We start from the raw sequence: 25,348 nt of genomic DNA on the forward strand, positions 1-25,348 counted from the left end.
TTAATGTAAGAATTATGTGCTGTCCCTGTCTCAAAAAAAAAAAACAAAAAAAAATAAAACTCCAGGTCTATTTTTGATGAGATTCTGATTCAGTTTATTGTCATTGCATTATCTTTGTGGAGGTACAGTGCATTGAAATGCAGTTTGTTCATCTGACCAGTGTGTGTGTGTGTGTGTGTGTGTATTGTTTCTACCTAAAAGGTATATTGTAAAAGCAGAACATTTTTTTGCTCTCTGTAGATAACAATAAACTATTTTTCTTTAACTCAGAAGTAAGAAGTGAAAGCACCATTAACTGTTTCACTTTGTTTCACTTTGCTGTCTAATAAAAGTCATTGTGAAATCTAGGGCGAGTTAGACAGACTTAAATACCCCCTTCCTCTTCCTCTTCTCCTTCCTCCTTTCACACTCACTTTTGAGAAGCAGTTTTTGTTACACAAGAGAACCCCGCAAATGGAAATGGCAGAGTGCTTTCCAGCACAGATTGAACAGCAGGATTAAAGCACCTGATCAACAACAGTGTACACTGCTGACGCACGGACACTGTAGTGTCCCTGTAGGGACAGCAACTGCTGAAACTTTATTCAACAGTTTGAACCTTGAAAGAGTTTCTGTTAGACAAAAACTGATGGAATTTGTCAATGTTCCAGTGATAATGAAAGCCACATGAATCAAAGGCAGACCTGAAATTTGAAATGTTGTTTTGTGTTTGTTGCTCTAAGTCCCTCCTCCACTTGCTATTCAAATCAAGTCACTCCCCCTTTTATAATGGAACTACTTCCATCACATCAGGTTTGTGAAATTGTTGTGTATTGTTTTGTATCATGCTTTTGTATATTTATTTCTATAATCTTATTAATTAATTAATTTATTTAAAGCATACATACATTTTAAACATTTTAAAATGCAAGATAACAGGTGCAAAACATTAGTCACAAGACCTATTCATTCAAATGATAAAGTAAAAATAAAAAGTCATTGGCCCTTTTGAAAAACAATAATGATAACTGAACTTTCATTTGTCTAAGGAGATACTGAAAATGATTCTTGTTAGGTCTGTTGTAGCATGCACCTCTCAGAGTGATGTAATGTACTGCTGAATGCCACTATCTACTTAGAAACGAGAAATGAGGAACCAGAAAAAAAAACACATGAGAAACACACATGTAATATGTTTCTCACAAGTAATGCATCAAAGATCTGTGCTGTAGAGCTCCAGCTCACATTTATATCAGACCTGAGTCTGCAGAGAGAAGATGGAGGAGCACAGGGTTCATGTCAAAAGGAACAGGAGAAACTCTGGAAGTGTCTCTGATTCACAGACTGCCACCGAACCAGGTAAGACTTTATTTAAAAGGCCCATATTACTCTATTTTCTGATCTGTTATAATGTTGTATCCTCATCAAAAACACACAGTTGTGTTCTGTTGCATTCACACACATATTTAACACACAAATGCTGCATATTTAAGCTGAGTTCTCTCAAATTGAAAACACTCTGTTCCACCTTGTGATGTCATGTGGTAATCCAGGTAGAGCCCCACTGTGTTTTTAATCCCCATACACCTTCACTTGAGTAAAACTGGATGATTTCAGACCTGGAATTGTCAATCTCTAATGAACTAAAGGTAAAAGCTGTTAAGATGAAAACTCCCACGACATCACCAGGTGGAACAGAGCATTTGGAGCTTTGGACATGTAAACTAATAATTCAGGTTCACACAAACATAGATAGAGACTTTACTGAGGAAATTTAAATTTCGGCAGGCGCAACAATAAAACAAACATAACAACATAGCAGTTCATCCTTTTGCTTTTATCAGTTAAAGGGATGTGTGTGGGACAGCAGCCTGTTCCCAAAGGTGCTGTCCTGTGTGTGAATGAAACAAAACACAACTTTAAGTATGTTTATAATGAGGAAACAACATGGCTTAAAGCTCACAAAGTCAATTTGTGTAGTATAGGAATTTAAAATGTTCTTTCCTCTCTGATCTTTAACATTATGTTTGTAGGGAAATGGATTCTCCTGGTCTGCATCAGCTTTGGTCTTCTGTGCATCATACAAGCTTCTCTCAATGTTTATTTACGTCTCTGTGAGTCACATAATGAAGTAAAACAATATTAATAATCACAGCCACAAAGAAATAAATCACTTTTGGATTTGTAGACCTTCCTCCAGACATCGACATGAGCCCATGTGACAATGTAACTGCTGAGAGGGACACACTTGAGAAACGTAAATCTCTTTAACTTTTACTCTAAATTTTTTTATTAGCAAAACAAGAATACATGTAATGAGACACAAACAAAATTATTTCTTCACGCCTATGCTTTTTTGGTCTTTTTCAGCCTTCAAAGACTGTCAGCAGTCTCTGTCCAACACAAGAAATCAGTTAGAGAAACATCAGTCCTGTAAGTAAATCTGCACTGTCGATGTGAATGAAGGTGAGCAGGTTTGATTTGGTCACTGTCTATTGAACTGACCCTTCTGTGAACTCAGACAATCCATTTCAACAGCTTCACATCAAAATAAATGCAAGTTTTTATTTGTCTGCTCGTTCAAATGAATCAGAATGAATGTTGGTTTTCAGCCCTCAAAAGCTGTCAGCAAACCCTGACCCAGAAGAGAGACGAGATGGAGAAGACTCTTTCCAGTAAGTAATATTGCACTTTTTTTTGTCAAAACCAATTTGTAAAACCATGACAACAATTTCTGTTTCAGTCTCATGTAACTTGTGAAGAATACATATTGGGAGGTCTGAGCTTGGGACCTTGAACCCAGATAAACCATTACACCAGTTTCAAATGTCAAATGAGATGTATGTTTTTATTTGTCTGCCCATTCATATTAATAAGACAGAATGTTGATTTTCAGCCCTCAAAAGCAATCAGCAAACCCTTTCCCAGAAAAGAGACGAGATAGAGAAGACTCTTTCCTGTAAGTAATATTATACTTTTTGGTCAAACCCGGTTGATAAAACCACTGAAACAATTTCTATTTCAGCCTTGAGAACCTGCCAACGAGAAGTATCCAACCATCAGTCCTGTAAGTATAACGTACATGACAGGATCTGCATGTGCACAACTTCAGTACAGTTAGAAATGCATTATGACTAGAATAGTGATACTTAAATGTGAATGTAGTCCCAGATCATAGTTAGTTAGTTCCTCACCTGCAAATGTCCAGCTCTGAAGAGTGAAAATCTGCTTAAAACCTGTCAAATGAATGGCACTGCTGTATTTTCTAATTATGTAAATAGTGCTTCTGTGATGACCCAGACCCGTCCCCTGCTCTGTCACACACTCAAAGACACACACACACTCTGCACTGATGACTTTGGGCATGACGATTTGTCTGTAAATTCAAATATTCTTAACACATGGAAAATAGCTCTGGCCCAGCATATGGACAATATCTTCCACCCACAACAGCTCTGAAAAAGATGCAATAATTGGATCTGACAACACTGTCCTCGGGTGATTTACGTTCAATATTACATCTTTTTTTTTCTTGTATTGGATTCTCTTGCTCTAGGGTTATTCTGTCAGTGGTAAAAAGTAGTTTCAACATTATTGTTTATCATCTATATATTTACTTTAGCAAGATACTGATCCTAAACAGGAATGTGATTGCACACTTGTTGCATTCTCAAAAGCAACTTTATTTGTTAAAAATGTTTGCTTTTTATCATTTTACCTAGCTGTCTATCATTGGAAAGGGTTCATGTATTGATTTACCATGTGTGGCTTTTTTTTTGCAACTCTGTTCCTCCATTGCTAAATTAAGGTTAACCATAATGCCACTGCAAGACCAACCCTTACCCAGGTTTCAGTTCTATTTCATATTTCCTTTTCTTTCAAGTGCAACAAAGAAAAGCTGCAGAAAACGAGGAACTGAAACTTAAAGTGCAAAACTTCAGTGAGTATAATTGCTCACTATTTTAGTATTTTTAAAGATGATGGTCAGTTAAAACATTTCTGAATGAATATTATTTCTTTTTCAGAAGATGATCTGAGTAAAGGTTGGGTGTATTTCCAAGGCAGTGTGTACCTGGGCTCCACCATAGAGCAGAGCTGGGAGGAGAGCCGGCAGTACTGTCAGCAGAGAGGAGCAGATCTCATCATCATCAACAGTGACCAGGAGCAGGTCTGGAGACCACACATCCAACTGATTATGTTTCTGTGTAGATTATTTCAGTTTGTAGCGTTTAATTTGTAAAATCGACCTTTCGAAACACAAGTGTCCCCTGGTGAAATACTCACATGTGATTGTCATCCACCCACAGCGTGTGGTCCACTGTGTGACCTGTCAGTATTTATTGATTTTAGAGCCACTCTGCAAAAAACAGAGTTCCCAGAGACCAGAACTAACTGTATACTGTTGTGCACAGAGCCTGTTGTAATTCACTCGCCAGTTTGGTGTGAGTCCCAGAGAAATGAATCATGTGTTATTGAGGTTAAATGCTTGTTTTTGACAGCTGACAACTTCAGGTCCCTGAATGTGGCTTTAACTGTTTCTACAGACATTTGCGAGTACATTCAGCGGGCGCCGATGGATTGGACTGACTGCAACCCAGTCTGAACCTAGACAGTGGAGATGGGTGGACGGATCTCAGCTCAACACAAGGTTCACAAAGCAACATTTTAAACCAACATTGAGTTTCAGAAGTGATTTTTAAGCTCTTATTTAATGACTTTCAGATTTTGGTACAGTGGAGAGCCAAATAACAGTTACAATGATGAGTTCTGTGTTGAAACCAAAGGCACCGGGAACACCTGGAATGACGAAGGCTGTTATGAAAAGCTTCTGTGTATCTGCCAAAAGAGGCTGACATTTTAAGGCTCATATCAATATTAACATTTAGTACTACAGTGAAGGAAATAAGAATTTGACCCCCTACCAACCATTAAGAGTTCTGGCTCCCACAGACCAGTTAGACTCTCCTAATCAACTTGTCACCAGAATTAGACTCCTGTTTGAAGGTCAATCAATCAGACTACAAACTCTCCAACATGGGAAAGACCAAAGAGCTGTCAAAGAATGTCAGGGACAAGACTGTAGACCTGCACAAGGCTGGAATGGGCTACAGAACCATAAGCAAGAAGCTGGCGTTAAGGAGACAACTGTTGGTGCAATTGTTTGAAAAATCTAAGAACTACAAAATGACCGTCAATCAGCCTTGGTCTGGGGTTTCAGTGATCATGAGAACTCAACCTAGAACTCCACAGGTCAATGATCTCAAGACAGCTGGGACCACAGTCACTAAGAAAACCATTGTTAAAATAAACCTACCATGAAAATGATAGACTGTAAATTTCTTTGTCAGTATACAAACATACAAAATCAGCAAGTGATCAGACACTTATTTCCTCCACTGTATGTTTCACTCATGTGTAGCTTTAGCATGTTTCACTCCTGTGCACAAACACACTGTGGGGTTTGGACACATTTTATTCATGTTGGACACAGACACCAATAAACTGTTCATTTAACATAAACCATGGCAACATTTTTTATATGAGTCATGTGCAACAAGTGTCCACTATTCCATTGTGTAAATCCTACACACTCTGTATGTTCTTGTGTATTTAGTGTAGATTCAACACAACATTTTGTCCAAAAGAACAGAACATATTTGTGACAAAGACACAAGAGAAAACAGTGTGAATTCAACATAGCACCTCAAGCCACCTGAAGACGCTGCTGCTCCCGGATCATGGAGAGGCACCACCACAAATAAATATATATATATATATATATATATATATATATATATATATATATATATATATATGAAAAACAATGGACATCTCAGTCCAGAAAAGTGCAGTACTGGGAACAGCAAAGATACTGCGCAGAACTCTCAAGCTCCCAGGACCCGAGCTCAATGAGGGTGAGAGAGACCTACCACCGTGGAAGGTGAGAAACACATTTTTTTTAAATATATATATATATATGAGGCTTATTACATTCAGATAAAATTGTAATGTTGCATATTTAAATACAATTTAACATATTGTATAATAATAATATATTGGGTGGGAAAACATGAGAAGCACACTGCATATTTTACGCATAATTATTATGACTGTAAACTATTAATCTTATTTACTAGTGTCCTGAACAAAGCTCATGTATAAAAATGTTTGTTATAGGCACCTGGGACCCACTCATTCCAAACACGGGAAAAAATCTTTATCAACACCGTAGATGAGAAGGTCAAGCAATATTTATTATTGCCCCACATTTCCACCATGGGTTACCTTCTGCCAGCCATCAGAAGTGCTTTCCCTGTTTGGCAAAGCTCTCCAAAGCCAACCTTGCTGTTCCAGCTACAAGCACACCCAGTGAGAGGATCTTTTTGCTCGCTGTGAACACTGCTGCCAAACAGTACAACAGTCTCATCTTTCTTCATGAAAACATTGACAGTAAAACAAACAAAAAAACTCAGCCAAAGCAAGAGTCCTGCAGAATTTACGTGCATGCGCAAAGGTGCCAGTACCCTGTTGTTCACATGAAAAGTTTAAATGCTATTATATTGTTATTATTGTTGTTAAAATTAGTATTATGTTTCCTTAAATAAGGATTCCCCTTTGCACATTAACAATTTATAATAAATTGCAAATTTATTGCATTATTTGGGCTAACTTTTTACTGATGATGTACTGACAGTCGGAGTCAAATCGACTGGTCGACTACAAATATTTACTAGTCACGCAAACCCTATTTCTAACTAATATCTAATCATTATAAATATGAAACTACAATGACTTGTTGCTAAAAGCAAATTATTTTTAAACACTTGTGTTGAAAGTTAGCACTGCTGTTGTCTCTGGTTGCACATACGCTCTGACTAGGAATCGCTGCACATGTCTGATTCCGTGGATGATGAAATGGGTTTGTTCACCGCTGTTTGAGCCAGCTATGGTTGTCAGTTGTCGGTTATAAGTTGGGCAAAACAACAAATGATAATGGGACTGCGGTTGTTGCAGTTTGCCAGAAGAATGCACTAAAAGACACTGTGACTACAGTCCTGTTTTAGACAAAAGTGAAGGGAAAACGTGACTATTTGAATAAAATTCAATCAATATTATTATTATTACATGTGAACATAACATTTTGATCAAACCACTCAGTACCACAAGACATTCATTTTGGTATAATAACGCAATGCCACAGTTCACTAAAAAAGGACAATACATACATGAAAATGATTTTTTAAAAAAGCTCTGGCACACACAGCTTTCTGCAATGTGTTTTATTCTTTGATAAAAATATACACCAGGAACAGGCGTCATATGCTCTATCCGTCATTATGCTTTCATTGGACTGTGAATAGATTAGACAAGACAAACTTCAAATTATTCAAAATTAATACATAAAAAATTCAGCATGACCATTAAATATTACTAGTGATTTTGATCAAATTAATGAAAAACAAACAAACAAAAAAAAAGATTAGTAATTTCTCTAAATAACTCCACAAATAGCCAGGGGGAGGCAAGGACCTTTTTAATTTTGCTGTTTTGTCAGTATTTGCAAAATAGTGGCCACATCAGTCCAAAAATATAATATTTCATTGACTAATTGATTGATTTTCATTTCAGACAGATGAGTTTTTATTTCTTATGTCACTCACCACTATGACCAGCAGAGGGCGCCAGACACAAAACCCAGCTCAGGTTAGGCGTTAGGAAAAGGAAAGATACAAACATAATTTCTGAAAAAAAAAAAAAAAAAAAAAATATTTATAATCATTAAGTAATTTATTATAACCATTTAAATAATAAAAACAATAATAATAATTTGCCTGTTTTCCTGCCAGTTATTCTGTCAGCTGTTTCAAAATACAAAACAGCTGTCGTATCCAGCACAGTACATATACATACAAAACAGTGGCATTAAAAACATTTTGCTACCATACGTCTTGGGCAATAAAAAAATAAAAAATAAATAAATAATAATAATAAATAAAAGAATAATAATAATCTTTAATAAAATAAAGAAAATGATACATGTAAGTTTTTTTTTCACCATAGGAGCTTGGACCTTCATCAGCTCCCCTTTATTATTCATCTAAAAATATAGAATTTGTCATAGTTTTATACATTTTTATTTAGTTTCTGACATTTTTGTCTGGTTGCATTGACAGAATAGGACAAATGCATTAGACTACTCACAAAAAAAATGCAAACATGAATGAATTCATTTATTATGAAAAAGCTTAGGTGCTCTTCAGTGGTTATTTTAAACCAAAGTCTGTTACTATTTAATGAGATATCACTTGTGTTCAACCAAAACTGTGGTATTGTGCTTTGTGTCGTTCCTGTCACTGGCGGTAATACCCTGAATGGCCACATGGGGGAGGTACACACAAACTTTTGAGACACTGTCCTTCACTACAGCAGCATTTACTGTCATCAGTAAAAGCTCTATTTGATTTGAACATTTAGCTCGTATCTGCGGATACAGAAAGGTCAAGTTTATGAAATTGTAAACAAAATTTTGACATACCTTTAACATTCTCTCAAAAGGGCTTGCATACCAATTTATTATTTTTTAATTCAGTTTGTGGCATGTAGAAAAAACATGATCCATCATAAAAACTTGTAACAACCTGGTAAACCTGACAAAATCTGTTTAACAATGTATTTATTTATTTTATAAAAAATACCAAACAAGCACAGAGAAAACAACAGTATTCAAAAGACAACTTCAGCTACTCAACGTCTTTTTGAGGATCAATAGAAATGGCTTTTCTTGTGCTCTGATTCATGTTTACTGCAAAAAAGGAATACCAACATTATGAAACATGACTTCAGTTCAGAAGATTAATCCTTTTAACAAGTTTCAATATTTGGCTTCTTGTTTATGTGCTGTTTCAAGGTTTTCTAATTTGATCATCATCGGTGCAGAAAATTCCATTAAGACCTTAAGTTGACTAGAAAATAATAATGCTAGAAATAAAAAAAAGTGCTAAAACGACACTAGTAAAATATTCCAAAGTAAATACATGCATCACGAATTTCAAACATTCACAATGCATACCGGGATGTTTGATTTCCCAGTGGGATGCGTCTATTGTCAAAGTCGATCTTTTCAAGTCTTTTGAACCATATCGATTTGTTTCTGGTTCTGATATTGTCATATTTTAATTATGGGATTTGGACATTCTAATTGTGTGGTTGTTGTATGTCCTAAAACGGGCTTCGGAAGTTTGCCAACTCCGTAACTGCAAAAAGGAATCAGATCTGTGTGATTGCAAACCTCCGGGTTTCCCTTCCGAATGGAAAAGAAAAATAGTCAAAGGCGAAGGCGATGGGCAGTATTGATCCACAGGAAGGACGAAAAAGGAAACCTTTGGCTGCCAATAAAATTATCCCGAGTTTGCAGCGAACATTTTGTATGTGGAGCGCCAACAAAGCGGGATGTCATTTGTTAAGCGAGAGGTACACAAGACAAACAGGCTGAGCTCACACTTTCTTGTTCGACATCTTGGTCGCTTTGCAGTGGAAGGTGTTTCTTGGTGAACAACTGGTGCCTTTTGCTTTGGCGTTAACTTTTTAAATTCATAACCAAGATTGAGCGAGGAATCAGGATTCTGCTTTGATGGTGCTCCACGTACAAAATGTTCACGGCAAACTTGGGATGATTTCTTAGGCAGTCAGAGGTTTCCTATTTGGTCCTTCCTGTGTATCACCTGCCCATCGCCTTCGCATTTCACTATTTTTCAATTCTGCTGGGAAGGGAAACCGTTTAAACAGAGGTTTGCAGTCACACAGAGCTGATTCTCCTTTGCAGTTATGGAGTTCGCAAACTTCCGAAGCCCATTTCTTGAGCTGTTTTCCGCTGTTAGGATCCAACAACCACACAATTACGATGTCCAAATCCCATAACTAAAATATGACAATATCAGAACCAGAAACAACAGACGCATCCAACTGGCAAATCAAACATGGCAGTTTGATGCTCACTTTTTCAACAAAAATTTGTGTTCTGAAATGAAACCATTTCAACTCATGTAGCCTCCTTTTTTGCAGTGTTCATTCGTCTTAACCTTTTGCGCCCTGTTTTCAACAAAATCTGCAGCAAAATCGTCCAAAGAACATATATAAAAGATTGTGCACTTTTAGGAGTCCGTTGCATCCTGTTCTCCGATAATCCGCTCTAGAACTTGCTGGTCCGGCTCCCAGTCTTCTAAATCGGCGTAGCTTAGTTCTGGGAAAGAATCTAGCGTCAGACCGAGTGAACTGACAGATCCCGCTAGCGACCCTCTCCCTTCGTAGGCGTACGTTTGGAGCGAATCGTACGGAGGTCCTCTGGTGTCACAGTCCGCCTGAGCTACTTTCCGGTGAAGAATCTGCTGGACGATATCGTGACCGTCCAACAGCAGGGAAGGCGCCGACTGGCTGATGTCTCTCGGGACGTGATCCACAACAAACCACGAAGGTTCCGAGTCGGGACTGTAGCTGTCGCGGTTGAAATTCGATCTTTTTCTGCGTCGCACGATCACGATTCCATCCTCGCTGTCCTCCTCCGTCTCCTCGTCCTCGTAAGGGCTGTGGTCGTAGTATCGGTGGAGTTTGGGATAGCGTTCAGATGCTTTGGGGTTCCGCAGCGCGGTGATGTCAAACGCTTCCGTGTCCTCCTCTCCTCCGCCCTCGTCATCGTAGGTTACCACGTTTTCTCGGATGTCCTCCTCGGATAGAATGAGTTTGTCTTTGCTGGTTTTCTTGTGGCGCAGTTGGGTGAAGAGTATGACGATGGCTGCAGTGAAGAGAAACAAAACAGAGTGTGAATAAGATGATCTGTGATTGAGTTTCTCCACCAGAAAAGTCACACTGTGCACCTTTAATCTGTCTCTTATTGACCAATGTCTGTTTCTCTCTTGGATTTTCTAACTCTCTGCTGGTTGAATCAATGATCTGAGAGGAAACTGCTGTTGTGGTTTTGGGCTTTACAAAAATACTTTCAAAGAATAGTTTTAATGTAAAGTGCTATGCCAGGGTGAACCAGTTTAAGCACAATTAAAAACATTCTGTGCAGCAGATACACTACACCCACTCATGTTTTTTTTTTTTTTTTACTGCTTTCTACATTTTTTATACATACAGAAGTAGTCAAGTACATCAAGTATATGTTTTATTTCTTCTGTATATATCTAATAGAATAGTAAAAAAACGCGTGAACAACACATGAGATGGTGTCCCAGACTTTTGGCTGGTAGTGTATGTAATGAACAGTATCAGTAGGAGCAGCATAAATCAACATTAAAGTGCATCACTGGGACAGAAAGTCACATTTGTGTTTTAATGTGATTCAACAATGCAAAGTCCACTTCAAGGTTATCAATCAAATCAATCGAAATAAAAACTAATCAATTAATCAATCAAGGTTATGGATGGTGGAAGTCAGTCAGGTTATTCTGTATGGACCTGTACATTCCACCAGAGGGCAGGTGGAGGGCCATCCACCAGGTGGACCAAGTGATGGAACAGGTCTTCTGGTCTTTAATCTGTTAAGGTTGATTGTTTATATTGTCATTTTAGTCTTAAAATGTTTCCCTTGCTTCTGCTAAACCAGTGGTGTAGGAAGGGGTTAACCCTAACCTTATAACTGCAGGCCTCAGTGAGCTTCATTTGACTAGAGCCAAAGGTTATGGGCATAGACTGTATAAAAGAAGTGGACTAAGTGAGTGTGACATCACCCATAGCTTTCAGCGCCGCTCAGATTCTTACATTATGGTTACAGGAGTGAATCTAGAGCCGGATGTTATGAATAGGATTTTTTGACAGACAAAATAGCAAATAAAGAAATTCAGGATCATGTAGAGTGGGTTAATACAAACATTTTAAGACCAAAATGACGAGGCTCACTGCAGCAGTTAGAGAGAGAGAGACGACAAGATCTCAATGTAAGTAAATTGGAGCCAGAGTTAGAAAGAGCCGGAAGAGCCTCCTGGAGAACTTCCTAGCAAAGTCCACTCATATATACAGTCTGTGTTTATGGGTGACATCGCTCCCTTAGTTCACTTCTTCATACATCTATGTTGCTCACTCAGACATAAGACTTACCCAGTAATATGACAACGCAGAGCAGGATGGCCACAAATGCCCCAGTGCTGATGCCAGCGGACGAGAGGAAGGCCTGAGCCTGGCAAACGTTGGTTCCGTAGCGCCCCCTGCTGTTCCTCTCACACACGCACACGCGGATGTGCAGTGTGGCCGTGCTGCTCAGAGGAGGCTCTCCCCCGTCGGACACCACCAGCACCAGGCTGAAGAGGCTCTCCCTCTGCCCAGAGAAGCCCTCCCTCCGGCGGGACACCAGGCTGGCTGTGCTGTCTGGAGCAGGAACAGAACCAGACACAGACAGGAGAGAGAGGACAGAGTATTATTACACTGAGAAAGTGAGAAAGAGAAAGTGAATATCCACCACTAGTCAAAAGTTTCTATTTTTTCCTTTATGTTTACTTCTTTGAATTCTGGTACAAACAGAAGATATCAAATTTATGAAGGAAGATATATGGAATTATGTAGCAAATCGTCAAAGTAGCCACCATTTGTTTGTTGACAGCGATTTTCACTTCACAGGTGCCTTGTCAAGAACAAGTGCAAACCAGGGTTCAAAGCAAATGTTTTCTATACATTCCATTATGTGTCCAGTCATAGTTTGACTGGCAGTGTATAACTTTTTTATTGTCACCCCCTCTGGTATAATTCATTGCAATTAAACATTATATTATATAAAGATTAAATCTGGTTATTCAAATGTTTTATTATTTAGTGCATTTATATGCATAGTTTATAGCAGTGTACTGAATGGGATAAATATGTGGGTAATGCATAAAGTTATTTTAATAGCATAATCTCTGTGCCGTAACAGGAACAACCTTAGCAGTTCCAAAGATCATTTAGATTATAAAGGTGTCTTGAAGTTTCCAGTTAACATGACACTTTTTCCTCAGATGAAACTCCCTGAAGGGTTTGGTCTTGTAAAAGGAGGTGCACTGATTTGGTGATGTTCAATATGATGAAGAAAGCTCATATTCTGATTGACCCACTGTCAAACAAGAACATTTACAACAGAAAAAAATCCCCAAAACAGAAGGTAATTCATCTCAGTCTTAAGTATTGTGTTCTGTTTCTGAGAAAACCTTTTCTGTTCTGTCAGTGGTTCATCTCACAACAGGAGGTTCCTGAGGCTGACACACAGGGACAGTGGACAGGGCTTCAGCACAAAACACACAGAGACTCCTTAAGTTGTGGAATACTGACTTTAAAGCATACATTTTGCAGAGGCATACCTCGCACAAGGACGTTTGGGGGACATCAGCACAGAGCAAAAAACCTTACAGCACACTCACTGCTCCAGAGAGAAGGTGTGTCTCTGAGTAAGTCTGTGGTGTATTTAAAGAAGGCAGACATTTATTATTATGAATTCATGTGTTGGAGAAAAAGGGAGGTATGTAAGATGGCCGTTTATATATTTTCCTCAGTAAAATCATATACACCAATGGATATATATTTTCTTTGTTGTGAGGACCTTGGTCTTGTAGACTCAATTTAATCCTTTTGTCCAGGAGTGGCCCACACAGAAAGAAAGTTCTGGGTTTGTGTCCTCAAGGCTCTCCAGTTTCCCACATCAACTTAAACATGTACAGTACAGCTAAGGTTATCATGACCAAGAGTACCACAAGGTCTGGTAATGGTCACTATTGAATAATGGGTCAAATGCATGGGGCGAACTGAGGAACTGCTTGTAAAATCAACAAACACTTTATACAGTTACTGCAAATATTTGCGGTTTATTTGTGAAAAAAGTTAAAAAATAGACCATTTAATGACAGTGCGCCTTATAATCCAGAGCGCCTAATAGCCCGTAAAATATGATAGTGTTTAACCAGGAATAAATTACAAAATTTAGTTCAAGTCAATTCTAAAAAGCTAAAATCTAAGAAGAAAATAAAGACTCACATACTAAAAACAGGGACATCCATTAAAGGTGTATTGCGTAACTTTTCTGGTGGAGGGTCTGTCAAATTTTCTCCATGAACATGTTATTGCTTTGTCTGGAATGTTTCGCAGTATGGTATTAACCCTTTCTATCTTCATGGAGACCAAACCAGACCAAGTTACAGGTCAGATCTGTGGAGAGTGAATCCCGCTCACAGTTAGAGTATTTCTGAGCTATAAAACCACTTGTAATAAATAAAATAAATGTAAGGTAGAGCTGTTTAATGCCACAAAGAGCAATGACATATCCGTAGAAACAAACAGGTGATGCACCCTCCACTAGAAAGTTACACAGTGAACCTTTATTGGATTACATGCTGTTGGTTTCATGAAAAGTCCGCTCCATTTGATCACCATCTTCAGTTTTTTACTCTCCAATCGTCATGTTTTCGAATAAAAAAACAGCGTTAGGCTTTGCTCATGTTTTCCTCTGTTTGAGTGCGCATTGGTGAAGACTGAAATAGTGGAGTTTACTGCTCCTTTCGTGAGGGCAGAGCCTGATTGTACTGTATTTGCATAAAACTGCACTCCACCATCTGGCACGTACTGTATACTTTTCCCCACGCCACAGCAGCACAGCCACTGCCTCCTATAGACGCTTCCAGGAGTGACGTGGTTAAAATAGCTGCGCACACACTCTGGCACTGTATAAGCATTCTATCCCGTTCATTTTAATGAGGCAGCAAAATCAAAACAAGAATTGTGTAGACTGTGCAGATAAATACTTGTTACATTCGCCTCTTTTCATATTGAGATTTGCGTCTACGTCACAAAATCACGTGATCTGGTGTTTATGTCGCCATACTGGAGGTCAAACTATCCATCTGGACCAACGTGTAGTATTTCTGTGTGATAAAATTTGAAATGAATAACAATGGTTTTGACCTATGTTGCTACTGGATGTTCTGGCCAGAGTCAATCTGCTAAAGAAGGAGGCCAAAATATCTTTCTATCGGATAAAGATCGCAGACAGAGGTGGATAGCGGACATAAAAAGAGAGGGATTGGGAGCCCACTGAGTACAGTCGTCTGTGCAGTCAACATTTCATTTCTGGTGACGGACCACCTCCACACAAACGATAAAGGGATTTACAGTAAATGAAATGATATATACCAAAAGTATTTTTCTCTACGGTATACTGGCACAGAATCCCCCCCACCCCGGCCGTCTATTTCCACCATCCCGGGTCCCTCCGGCTCTGATTTTGACCTCCATTCTACTTCCCCTGGCTGTTATCAGGAACAGATTTGATGATTTGGTGATCAACAAAGATCTCACACATCCTGCTACAAAATATTTACATGCTTCTAATCCAGAAGTGGGCAAACTTTTTGATTCATGGGCTATGAAGGGTTCTAAAATTTGACAGAAGGGTCAGACCAGGAGGAGATGGATGGAGTTTTTTGGTAATCCACCTCTTAAGAGAACAAAATAACATAGGATATATTTTCTACATATATCCCATAATTGAAAATCATTACAAAGCTTTACAACAAAATATCTGTCTTTCAAGTCCCACGGCATTTATTATTTACTGAAATGACTTTTAAAACACTGAAAATTATTATTATTGTTCTTCAAGTTCGGCGGGACGGATTAAAAAGATTAACCCCTTGTAGGTTTTCAGTTCTTGGTTGGTGCAGGACGATGTCGAAGATATTAAGTCGTTGTAAATATCTGGATACTAAAGGTTGGGCACAGAGCGAGCGTTGATTAGACTGACAAAGCGCTCCACTAGAATTACATCGAGATCTATTCCACAACCCAGGAGGATGACTTTAGCTCAGGGGTGTCAAACATACGGCCCGGGGGCCAGATCCGGCCCTCCAAGACCTTTAATCTGGCCCTCGGCTGATTTTCTACTAAAATATTTTAATGATATTTTCTATTAAAATATTGGTAATTTTCTGCGGTGTTGAGCATAGCAGCGTCTCCAGCGTCTCTGTACGTGGCCCCTCCCACCAGAGCTGCACAAATGAAGACTTGTCTCTTTCCAAACGCTCTTAAAGGACGATCGTTTTGACTGTTGACCATGTCCCCTCATCAGCAAAAAGTCAAAAATGAGAAAAGTAGACGCAGAGTGCAGGATTTTCCAAAAAAATTTACTTATTTCCATTTGCATACAAGTTCATGTTAAAACATTGTGTTGATTATTGCATTTTTCTTAAAGTTTCAGGTTGTTCATAATATTATAATATTTTGTAAAAGAAAGAGTTCATCAATTAAAAAAGTTTTCTGTAACAGATTTGGGTTTCTCTGCACAAATATTTGAACTTTTTGCTATTTTTATATATGTATATATGCCATGAGTTTTCTGATCCGGCCCCTTTGGGATCAAAGTAGGTTGGATACGGCCCCCGGACCAAAATGAGTTTCACACCCCTGCTTTAGCTTTATACCTTTCTAATAACGGCTGATCTAACAAGCTGGCGATTTTGGACAGTTTTAAGTCATTTGTGCTGTTTAAAGTAGCCATGATTATATTGAAATAAACTGAATAATCCCAGTCTTGACCTCCAGTATGGCCGCCAAAACATGAAATCACAGACTGCCAGCCACATCACACACAAATCCTTTATATAAACCATATATTTTGTCAGTACGTCCATAACCCCTACTCTCACCCTATAGCACAACACTATTCCATCCATTTCCCGTGGCGGTAGGTTAGTTGGTAGCACACTTATTTACTGCAATTCCAGCTCCCACTGATGGATACTGCCATTTTGTCCTTGGGCAAGACACTGCCTCGCCTGAGTGTCTGTGCACCCCGATGTATGAGTGGGTGAGCCGCTCCTTGATGTAAAGAGCACTGAAAGCTTTTAAGGTTGAAAGGTGCGATGTAAATATGTGACCATTTACCATTAACCTACAACCCAGCAAATGTGAGAACATAAGCCTCGACTCCAGTGGTTCACTTTAGAGCAGGTCTGTCTTTGACTATTTTCTACATCATGCAATTCCTAATGCAAAAAACAAACAAACAAACATGTAATTTCACAGCCCCCAGTGCTCAGTCTGGTGTAATGGGTACAGCTTATCATCTACTGGCAGCAGAGGTGGGACCAAGTCGTTGTTTTGCAAGTCTTAAGTACGTCTCAAGTTTTCGACCTCAAGTCCAAGTCGAGTCTCGAGTCACTGGCCTATAAGTCCAAATCAAGTCCAAGTCCTCTGCTTTGAGCTTCAAATCATTTCAAGTTTAAACCGATTTTTGCAATTTATATGACTTAAACTAAATTCTAATTAAAACCTCATGGTATATTTATGTATGAGTATTTATATAAGAGTTATAGAGATGCAATTTTTTCCTCTTGACAAGATCTTAGTGTGAATCAATACGGTCAGAAGAGAAAGAATTCAGATTGCTAAATAACAATTATTTTGTCATGAAGGATCTATGTAGTTCCCTGTTATACTGTATCGTACTGTATATTACTGTAGTACATTTGAGGATACCACATCACAGTACTTCATTTACAACCAAAGTACTGAACAGAGAAGTGGGAGGGACATGTTCCAGTTTGTTCCTGTAAAATTCAACGGCGCATATATCAGCCATGAAGAGAAAAGTATTTTTTAAAAAACATAATTTTTTAAAATCAGAAGCATCAAGTCTTCTCAAGTCACAGGCCTCAAATCCAAGTCAAGTCCCAAGTCTTAGTCCATTTTATCAAGTGAAGTCTTCGGGATGGAGAACATGAGCACGTTTTGAGGCAGAAATGCTTAAAACATACTACTACTACTAATACTACTACTAACTACTACCACTACTACTACTACTACTACTACTACTACTACTACTACTACTACCAACTCCTACCAAATATTTCAACTACCACCACCGCTACTACCACTACTACCACTATTACTATTACCACCACTGCTGCCAACTCCTACTACTACTACTACTACTACTACTACTACCACTACTACTACTACTACTACTACTACTACTACTACAACTCCTACCAAATATTTCAACTACCACCACCGCTACTACCACTACTACCACTATTACTATTACCACCACTGCTGCCAACTCCTACTACTACTACTACTACTACTACTACTACTACTACCACCACTACTTCCAACTACTACTACTACTACTACTACCAACTACTACTACCACTACCACGACTACAACAACCAACTACTACCACTACTACCACTACAACAACTACCACTACCACTACTACTACTACTAATAATAATGCCTTACACTTTAATATGATTTACAGTCTCGTCAAAGCACTGCAAACCACTGAGCCACTGTTGGCCCTTGATGTGATTTATGGACTTTGAAACAGGCGAGGGTTTTTTTGTTGAGTTATTCCTTGTTGAGGAGAGTCTAAGCACAGTGGATGTTCTGGGACAGGTCTCCATTCGCTTGTTTTCTATAAATGTTGGTTAATCTGTCTCTCTGTTATTGACCAGTGTCTGTTTCTCTGTTGGTTTTTCTGACTCTCTGTTGGTTAAATCAATGATCTTGTTCAGCCCCGAGAGGTGACCGCTGTTGTGATTTTGGTACACTGAATTAAGTTAAAATGAATTGGTGAGGCCCACAGGCAAAGGACGTTTTACAGAGGATTAATAAAACAAGCATGAATGACGAATTTCACATAACAGATTTGTAATTTTCCTGTCGTACAACAATATTTAGCAATGTTACAATAACAATTAGAGAGGATGACTCATTCCTCTGGTGAAGCCAAAGGACTGGGCAGTTAGAGTCCAGACTGGGGCCCAGATGGTGCGACCGACTGACCCACTGATCCGCTCGGAAATAATGATGAAATAATTACTCACACATGCTATTCTCAACTACAATCTGTTTCCTCACAGCAGCATGAAACATTTAATTTTTTTCATATTGAGGAGTACAAGTTCTTTAAAGGAGTTGTATCTGGTTTTTACTTATCTTAAAAACGTGAAAAACAAAGATGGTTCACTTTAAACTGTTTGAAGTCGTACAAACATTTTCCTCCTTTACCTTATGCATTCTGAGCATCCTAATTATTCACCTCGATGACTTTATAAGCACTTTTCATAACTTTTTGTGCAGAGATTTGCTGTGACCGTAGAGCTAAGAACAACAAAGAATACCAACGTGCACTTCATGATTATCAGACAATAAGATGCATACAGCACACAGTAGTATTTATTTTACTTAAGAGTTGCTTATAGTATATTTATGCTCAAATAGATGGGGAAAAAAATTAAGTACAGAGCCTGTACCTGCAAAGGATCACTCAGTATTGTGTGTAAATAATGTTATTGTTGTCAAAAGTAACAAAAATTAGACACTAATCGAAACTAAAACTAGTGTCGAAACTAGATACTAAAAAAGTCTCATTCACAGGACAGAAATGAACCTTTCCTGAATAGTTTTAGAATGATCTAGAGCAGTATCAGAACAAGTACAAGAGCACAAAATTATAAGACGACTACCTGCACGACTGACGGATTACACAAACATCAGACCACATGGAAATATAAAAGAACGTACTATTATTTAAAGGTATAAAATTGACTCTTGTGAGCTTTTTGTCATGTCAGAGTGTTGCTACCTCACAAAAAACATACCCAGAGTTGTGTTTTGTTTCATTCACACATGTATGAGTAACTCTTGTGATGTCATGTAATGATACTTTTCAAGTTAACAGCTCCTTTTACCTTTAGTTCAGTAGAGATTGGCAATTCCAGGGCAGTAATCATCCAAATGATTGTAGTGAAGGTGTATGGAGTTTAAAAACACAGTGGAGCACTTCCTGTATTGCCACATGACACAACAAGGTGGAATAGAATGTTTTCCATTTGAGAGAAGAACTCAGTGTAAATCTGCAGGGTTTGTGTGTTAAACATGTGTAAATGAAACAAAACACAACTCCGGGTCTAATTGTGATGAGGAAACATTTTAATATAAATCAGACAATAACATAATATTGGACCTTTAATGCTGAAAATCACATTCTATGGTCTAAATAAAGAGTGTTTTTATCATTGTGGTATCAGAATCGATATTGATTACTGAGTCTATTTAGGAGTGTAACGGTACACAAAAATCACGGTTTGGTACGTACCTCGGTTTTGAGGTCACAGTTCGGTTCATTTTCGGTACAGTATGGGAACAAAATGGAAAAAATTAGCTTGTTGTTTATTTGTGTTTTTATTAAACCAGGAGTTTATTTTAACATTATACAAACAGGAAAATAAAAGAAATGCAAAATGATGCGTGGTAATGCTAATAAACAAAATAAAATATTCTCAAATGAGCAACAAATCTTTGAAATGTTATAAAAAATAAATTCCTTGTCAACAGTAAACAAAATTTTTCAAAAAGTAATGCACAATATTAACAGGTGCTGTGGGGGAAAAGTGAGGACCAGGACACAACTACCGTAGTTTTGCGAGGATTCACATGGTTCAGAGAGGCGTAGTTAAGACCGGGGGCAACTGTTGTCAAGATGGTCGCCCTAACTATAAAGCGCTGCATGGAACACTGCCCCAATCACAGCGAGTTCCCTTGCGAATATTAAAGAGCCGAGCCTTCCTTGTATCTGCACATGTAGTGGCGTAATGTGAACACACATAAATTGCGCAAACTCACTCATGCGCAGCCCTGCACCGAACCGAACGTCGTGAATTCATGTACTGTTACACCCTTAAGTCTATTCCTTATTATCAAAGTCGAGAAATGTCAGAATCGTGACCACACCATCGTCCAGATAAAACCCCACTTTAGGATGCATAGTAGGTACACACTCTTCTCCCTCTGCCTTCATACAGAGCCAGGGTTTGTAATGGACACTGCCCTAGGGACCCTCTCTCCCCTCACACCTGTCAGACTGCGGCAGACAGCAGCTCCACTCTGAACCTCTGCCCTGGAGCGTAGCATCATTAGCATTTTGTGTACAGCACAGCCTGCAGCCTGCGGCCGCCCTCCTCTTCTGGGGGAGAGGATAACTGCCCTGGTCTGATGGGCCTATATCAGACATTATGCAGGGTTTGGACACAATGGGCAGCAATGGATGTCTAGAGGCTCCATGACCGTTACATTTTTGTAGTGGACTAACAATGACGTTGTCAACAATAACACTGGCTCGAAGTCTTTCCTCTTGGCCTGGCAGGAAATAAACTATGCAATATTTTCTGAGTGTGTAATATCATGCACTCTATAGTAATGTGAGTAAAACTGGTATATTGTATTTTTTTTGTAAGCTATGGACTGATGTAATCATGCTATGTAGAAATGTTAGGTTAAAAGGTACACTCTGTAACTTTTCGGTTGGGGGTTTGTCATGTTGTTATTTCTCTGTGTAGAATGTTCCACAATATGACATTAAACAGCTTTATCTTATGTTTATTAAATTAAAAGTGGTTTTATAGCTCAAAAACACCTAGAAAAACAGGCTTTCGGACTGTGAGTGGGGTCGCCTCTCCACAGATCTGACCTGTAACTTGGTCTGGCTTGGTTTATGTGAAGATAGAAAGGTTTAATGTCATACTGTGAAAGACAGAAACAGACAGACAAAGTAATAACATCTCCATGGAGAAAAACATTTGACAAACCCTCCACCAGAAAAGTTTCACAATGCACCTTTAATATGTATTCTGTTAGATGAAATTTGTAATGTTGTAAATAGCTGATTCTTTGCTCTGTTAAAGTGTGATATAGTGTGTGTGTGTGTGTGTGTGTGTGTGTGAGAGTGGACAGTGTGTACTGCTTTTATTGTTGACTATAATTGCAGTGTATAATTTATTTCTTTAAATCAGGGACTGGAAACTAGCTGTCTAGCTACAATCTGGTGCAGAACATCTCTGTTTTTATGAGTTTAATGTCTCTGTACATTTTCCCTCCCTGACTAAACTAAACTAAGTTTGATACACAGTATTGTTGAAGTAAATAGAGACAATAAAGGATAATATTGAACCCAAACCGTAAAGCAGAATTAGATATATAAAAAAGGACACCAGTGGAGTGGATCACCATCCAGGGCCATGATGTGGAAATAGTCGACTGCTACAAGTACCTTGGCGTCCAGGTGAATGACAGAATGCTGCGTACAAGAAGGGCATGAGTAGACATTGGGCGGATCGACAAACTGATCCGTAAAGCTGCTCACGTGATCGGCATTGAGCTGGAGACATTTGTCACAGTGAGGGACAAGAGGACGCAGGACAAACTGCTCTCCGTCATGAACACTCCAGCTCACCCACTGCACCAGGCTATAGAGGGACAGATAATACTCCCTACAACTGTTCAACAACTCACCCTAATGTAATAGATAATACTCCTTACAACTCTACAACTCACTCTTATGTAACTGATAATACTCCCTACAACTGAACAAAAACTCACCCTTATGTAACAGATAACCCTATGTCCCGTCAATCATCATATCATTGTTGCTCTGTTTTCCTATGACCTCTAACTAACAGAACGAAACACTTGTAGTTAGTCTGAATCTGTAATGAGTCATAGAAGTTCATAGTTCAACCCTGTACAGCTCAAATGTCATGGCAGGACAGAAAGGTAACCAAAATGTACAAAGAAAAAGCACTCACGATGAATACTGACCACCAAAAACAATTGTTCTATCCATCATGCACTGAACGACAAGTCAGTATAGTAATTATCGTGACAGGTCTGTACATCTCCGATCTTAAAACTGACTTGTTTTTTATAAAGTATATTTTGCATCTTCTCCCAAACAATCATCAGTGTGAAGGGGGAGTCACTTAGCGTGGGGAGCAAGGGAGGTGGGACAAAGACGAAACGGAAACTTATGAAACATGTCATTACATTTTTGCGGTGAATACTGCATCTTCAAAACAACAAAAGGTAACATGGCAATCTAAATATGATATGTTAGTAATGATTACCTGTTAGAAGTGTAATACCGCCTCTTTAATTATTATTTCCGTGATAATCCCCAGACCCTTCAAGCATTCTAATCAAATTAATTACATTTTTCCTCCCCTCATCACCTGTCCTGGTCGACGTGCAAAAGTCTAAAGGTTCAAATTTAATGAGCTGATTGTGGACTAATGCCCGCCTGAAATCCTCCCACCTGCTCCAGAGCGACACTGCATGCAGCCGAGCCCGGGCCCGGCGTTGTGAATGCTGATGAGGACAGTGACGGCTCCAACTAAGCCTCTTAAAAGCGTGAAAAACAGAGCGAGTTCACTTTAAGCAGTTTGAAAGTCATACAAACATTTTCCTCACTTACCTTGTGCATTCTGAGCATCCACGATGAGTTCAGAAGCACTTTTCGGAACTCTCAGAGACCAGAGCGGAGTTTTGCAGTGATGGTAAAGCTAATGACAATGAGCATGCCAACGTGCACTTCATAATTATCGGACAATAAGATGCAGACAGCACCCAGAAGACTTATTTTATCTCAAGAGCTGCTTATAGTTTACAGTGTACACTCCTGATCAACATTTTAAGACCAGTTAAAAAATGGCAAGAATTCACATTTTGCACTGTTGGAGCTTATGAAGGATCTAAGTAGTGTTTCAAAATGCAATATTCTGTCCTCATGATGGCGTCACTACCAGGGCTAGACAGATAGCGAACATACAAAAGAGAGTCCACACGACCACACGGAGAAGACTTGTCTTTACTGACGTTTATCTCCACACTTGTCTCTTTATCTTTTTTGTAAAACTGCAACAGAACACCCAAAAAATGTGTATTAAAAAATTTTTATAAACAGCTTGCATGTAATTCCATTAAATGTAGTTTCTTAGATGTGATACATAACCAAAAGCATATATGTTTCAGCAAAATAAAAGCCCCACTACCCAGCCCAAAACAGGACGGAGCTAACAACAGAAACCAGCAACAGGCAACACCGTGAATGTGTCAAACCACTGCTTCAACTTTCAAATATGTATAACAATACAAGAAAACAATATTACAACATAAAACAAACCGAACTTACGGAGAAAGATGCCACAAGGCTGAAAACAGAGACGTATTTTGTCTGAGACTGCACTGAGAACCGATCACACTTGAAATGAGCGCATGCGGCAGAAAACAAAACTTAAAACCAAAGGCGTCCACTAGAGGGCGGCAATCAACTTTATCGCAAACAAAGTATTTTTAGAGCTAACATTAAATGTGTCGACAGTACATGCAAAAAGAAGAAATGGGAGGGAGACAAAAACAAGAAACAACCATTAAATTGAAATAGGCTGTTCATTAGCTGATCAAAAGTATAAGACCTCAAAAATTCGTTTTGGCATGCTTGATGTTAGTGTTTCCAGGAGGCTAGTGGGAATATTGCTCCAAGTGGTGAAATGGCTTCATGAATTGTCTGGAACTGGTGTCCATTTTTGTAAACTCCCCTTGCCATCCAACCCCAAATGTTCTCAGTTGGATTTAGATCAGGGAACATGCAGGATGGTTCAAAAGAGTGATGTTATTTCTCTGGAGGAAGTCTTTTGTCAGGCGGGCTTTGTGAACTGCAGTGTTGTCCTGTTGAAAAACCAAGTCATTACCACACAGATGATGGACTTTAGTCTTGAGGGATGCCCCCTGCAATATCTCTACATTGCCAGCTGCCGTTTGACGCCTCTGCACAACCTGAAGCTCCATTGTTCCACTGAAGGAAAAAGCCTCTCAGATCATGATGGCGCCCCCTCCACTGTGCCGTGTAGAAAACATCTCAGGTGGGATCTCCAGTAAAGTTGGAAGCCATCAGGACCGTCAAGGTAAAATTTTTGCTCATCAGAGAATAAAACTTTCTTCCACCTCTCAGTGTCCCGTGGTTGGTGCTCTCGTGCAAACTCCAAACGGGAAATTTTGTGCCGTTGAAGGAGACGAGGTCTTTGAAGATGTTTTTTGTTCTTAAAATCCTTCTCTCGCAGATGTCGTCTAATGGTTATGGGACTGCAGTTGGCTCAACATTCTCAGTGTGGTTTATTTTGTATGATCATAAACGATAAACTTCTGCGCCTTCTTTATCATTACTATTTGTTTATACAAGCATAAATGAAAACCAGAATCCTTACTTTTTTCATTCTTATTACTGTTTACTTTTTATGTTGATAAACAATAAACTTCTGTGCCGTCTTCATTATTGTTATTAGTTCATCGACCATAAACGAAAACAAAAAATCCTTAAAATTTGCATACTCATTACTGTTTATTTTGTACAATCATGAACGATAAACTTTGTGCCTTCTTTAGCATTATTATTAGTTTGTACAACCATAAACAAACAAACAAAAAAAACCCGAATCCTTACTTTTTTTTCCTCACTGTGGTTTATTTTGTATGATCATAAACGATAAACTTCTGTTCCTTCTTTATCATTAGTATTAG

General features: G+C 38.7%; 2 protein-coding genes and 2 long non-coding RNA genes across 5 annotated transcripts in view; 3 read left to right on the forward strand and 1 right to left on the reverse strand.

Annotated features, from left to right (window-relative positions):
* Window positions 1–5,466, forward strand: part of LOC110166152 (CD209 antigen-like protein D) — a 10,582-nt gene extending 5,116 nt beyond the window's left edge. For both annotated transcript variants that reach the window (XM_055152185.1, XM_055152186.1), the window contains exons 5-8: window positions 3,863–3,919; window positions 4,005–4,147; window positions 4,524–4,627; window positions 4,702–5,466. In XM_055152185.1, coding sequence (XP_055008160.1) covers window positions 3,863–3,919; window positions 4,005–4,147; window positions 4,524–4,627; window positions 4,702–4,840 — 443 coding nt within the window. In that variant the 3' untranslated portion in view covers window positions 4,841–5,466. The remainder of the gene's footprint in view (window positions 1–3,862; window positions 3,920–4,004; window positions 4,148–4,523; window positions 4,628–4,701) is intronic.
* Window positions 1,166–2,288, forward strand: LOC129408432 (uncharacterized). Its single transcript, XR_008631937.1, has 3 exons — window positions 1,166–1,338; window positions 2,013–2,093; window positions 2,168–2,288. It is a non-coding gene; the product is annotated as an uncharacterized LOC129408432 (long non-coding RNA).
* On the forward strand, window positions 2,350–3,692 carry LOC129408433 (uncharacterized). Its single transcript, XR_008631938.1, has 4 exons — window positions 2,350–2,412; window positions 2,592–2,654; window positions 2,876–2,938; window positions 3,005–3,692. It is a non-coding gene; the product is annotated as an uncharacterized LOC129408433 (long non-coding RNA).
* A 4,664-nt stretch (window positions 5,467–10,130) lies between the features above and the next one.
* The window catches only part of LOC110166143 (cadherin-18-like), a 174,644-nt gene continuing 159,426 nt past the window's right edge, over window positions 10,131–25,348 (reverse strand). The window contains exons 10-11 of the mRNA XM_055151377.1: window positions 12,076–12,342; window positions 10,131–10,768 (exon numbers count right to left, since the gene is read on the reverse strand). Of these exons, the coding sequence (XP_055007352.1) occupies window positions 10,131–10,768; window positions 12,076–12,342 (905 nt within the window). The remainder of the gene's footprint in view (window positions 10,769–12,075; window positions 12,343–25,348) is intronic.

The sequence above is a fragment of the Boleophthalmus pectinirostris genome, unplaced genomic scaffold (assembly GCF_026225935.1).
Source record: "Boleophthalmus pectinirostris isolate CB_2022bp ecotype Guang Dong unplaced genomic scaffold, ASM2622593v1 HiC_scaffold_16, whole genome shotgun sequence".
NCBI classification, from domain to species: Eukaryota; Metazoa; Chordata; class Actinopteri; order Gobiiformes; family Gobiidae; genus Boleophthalmus; species Boleophthalmus pectinirostris.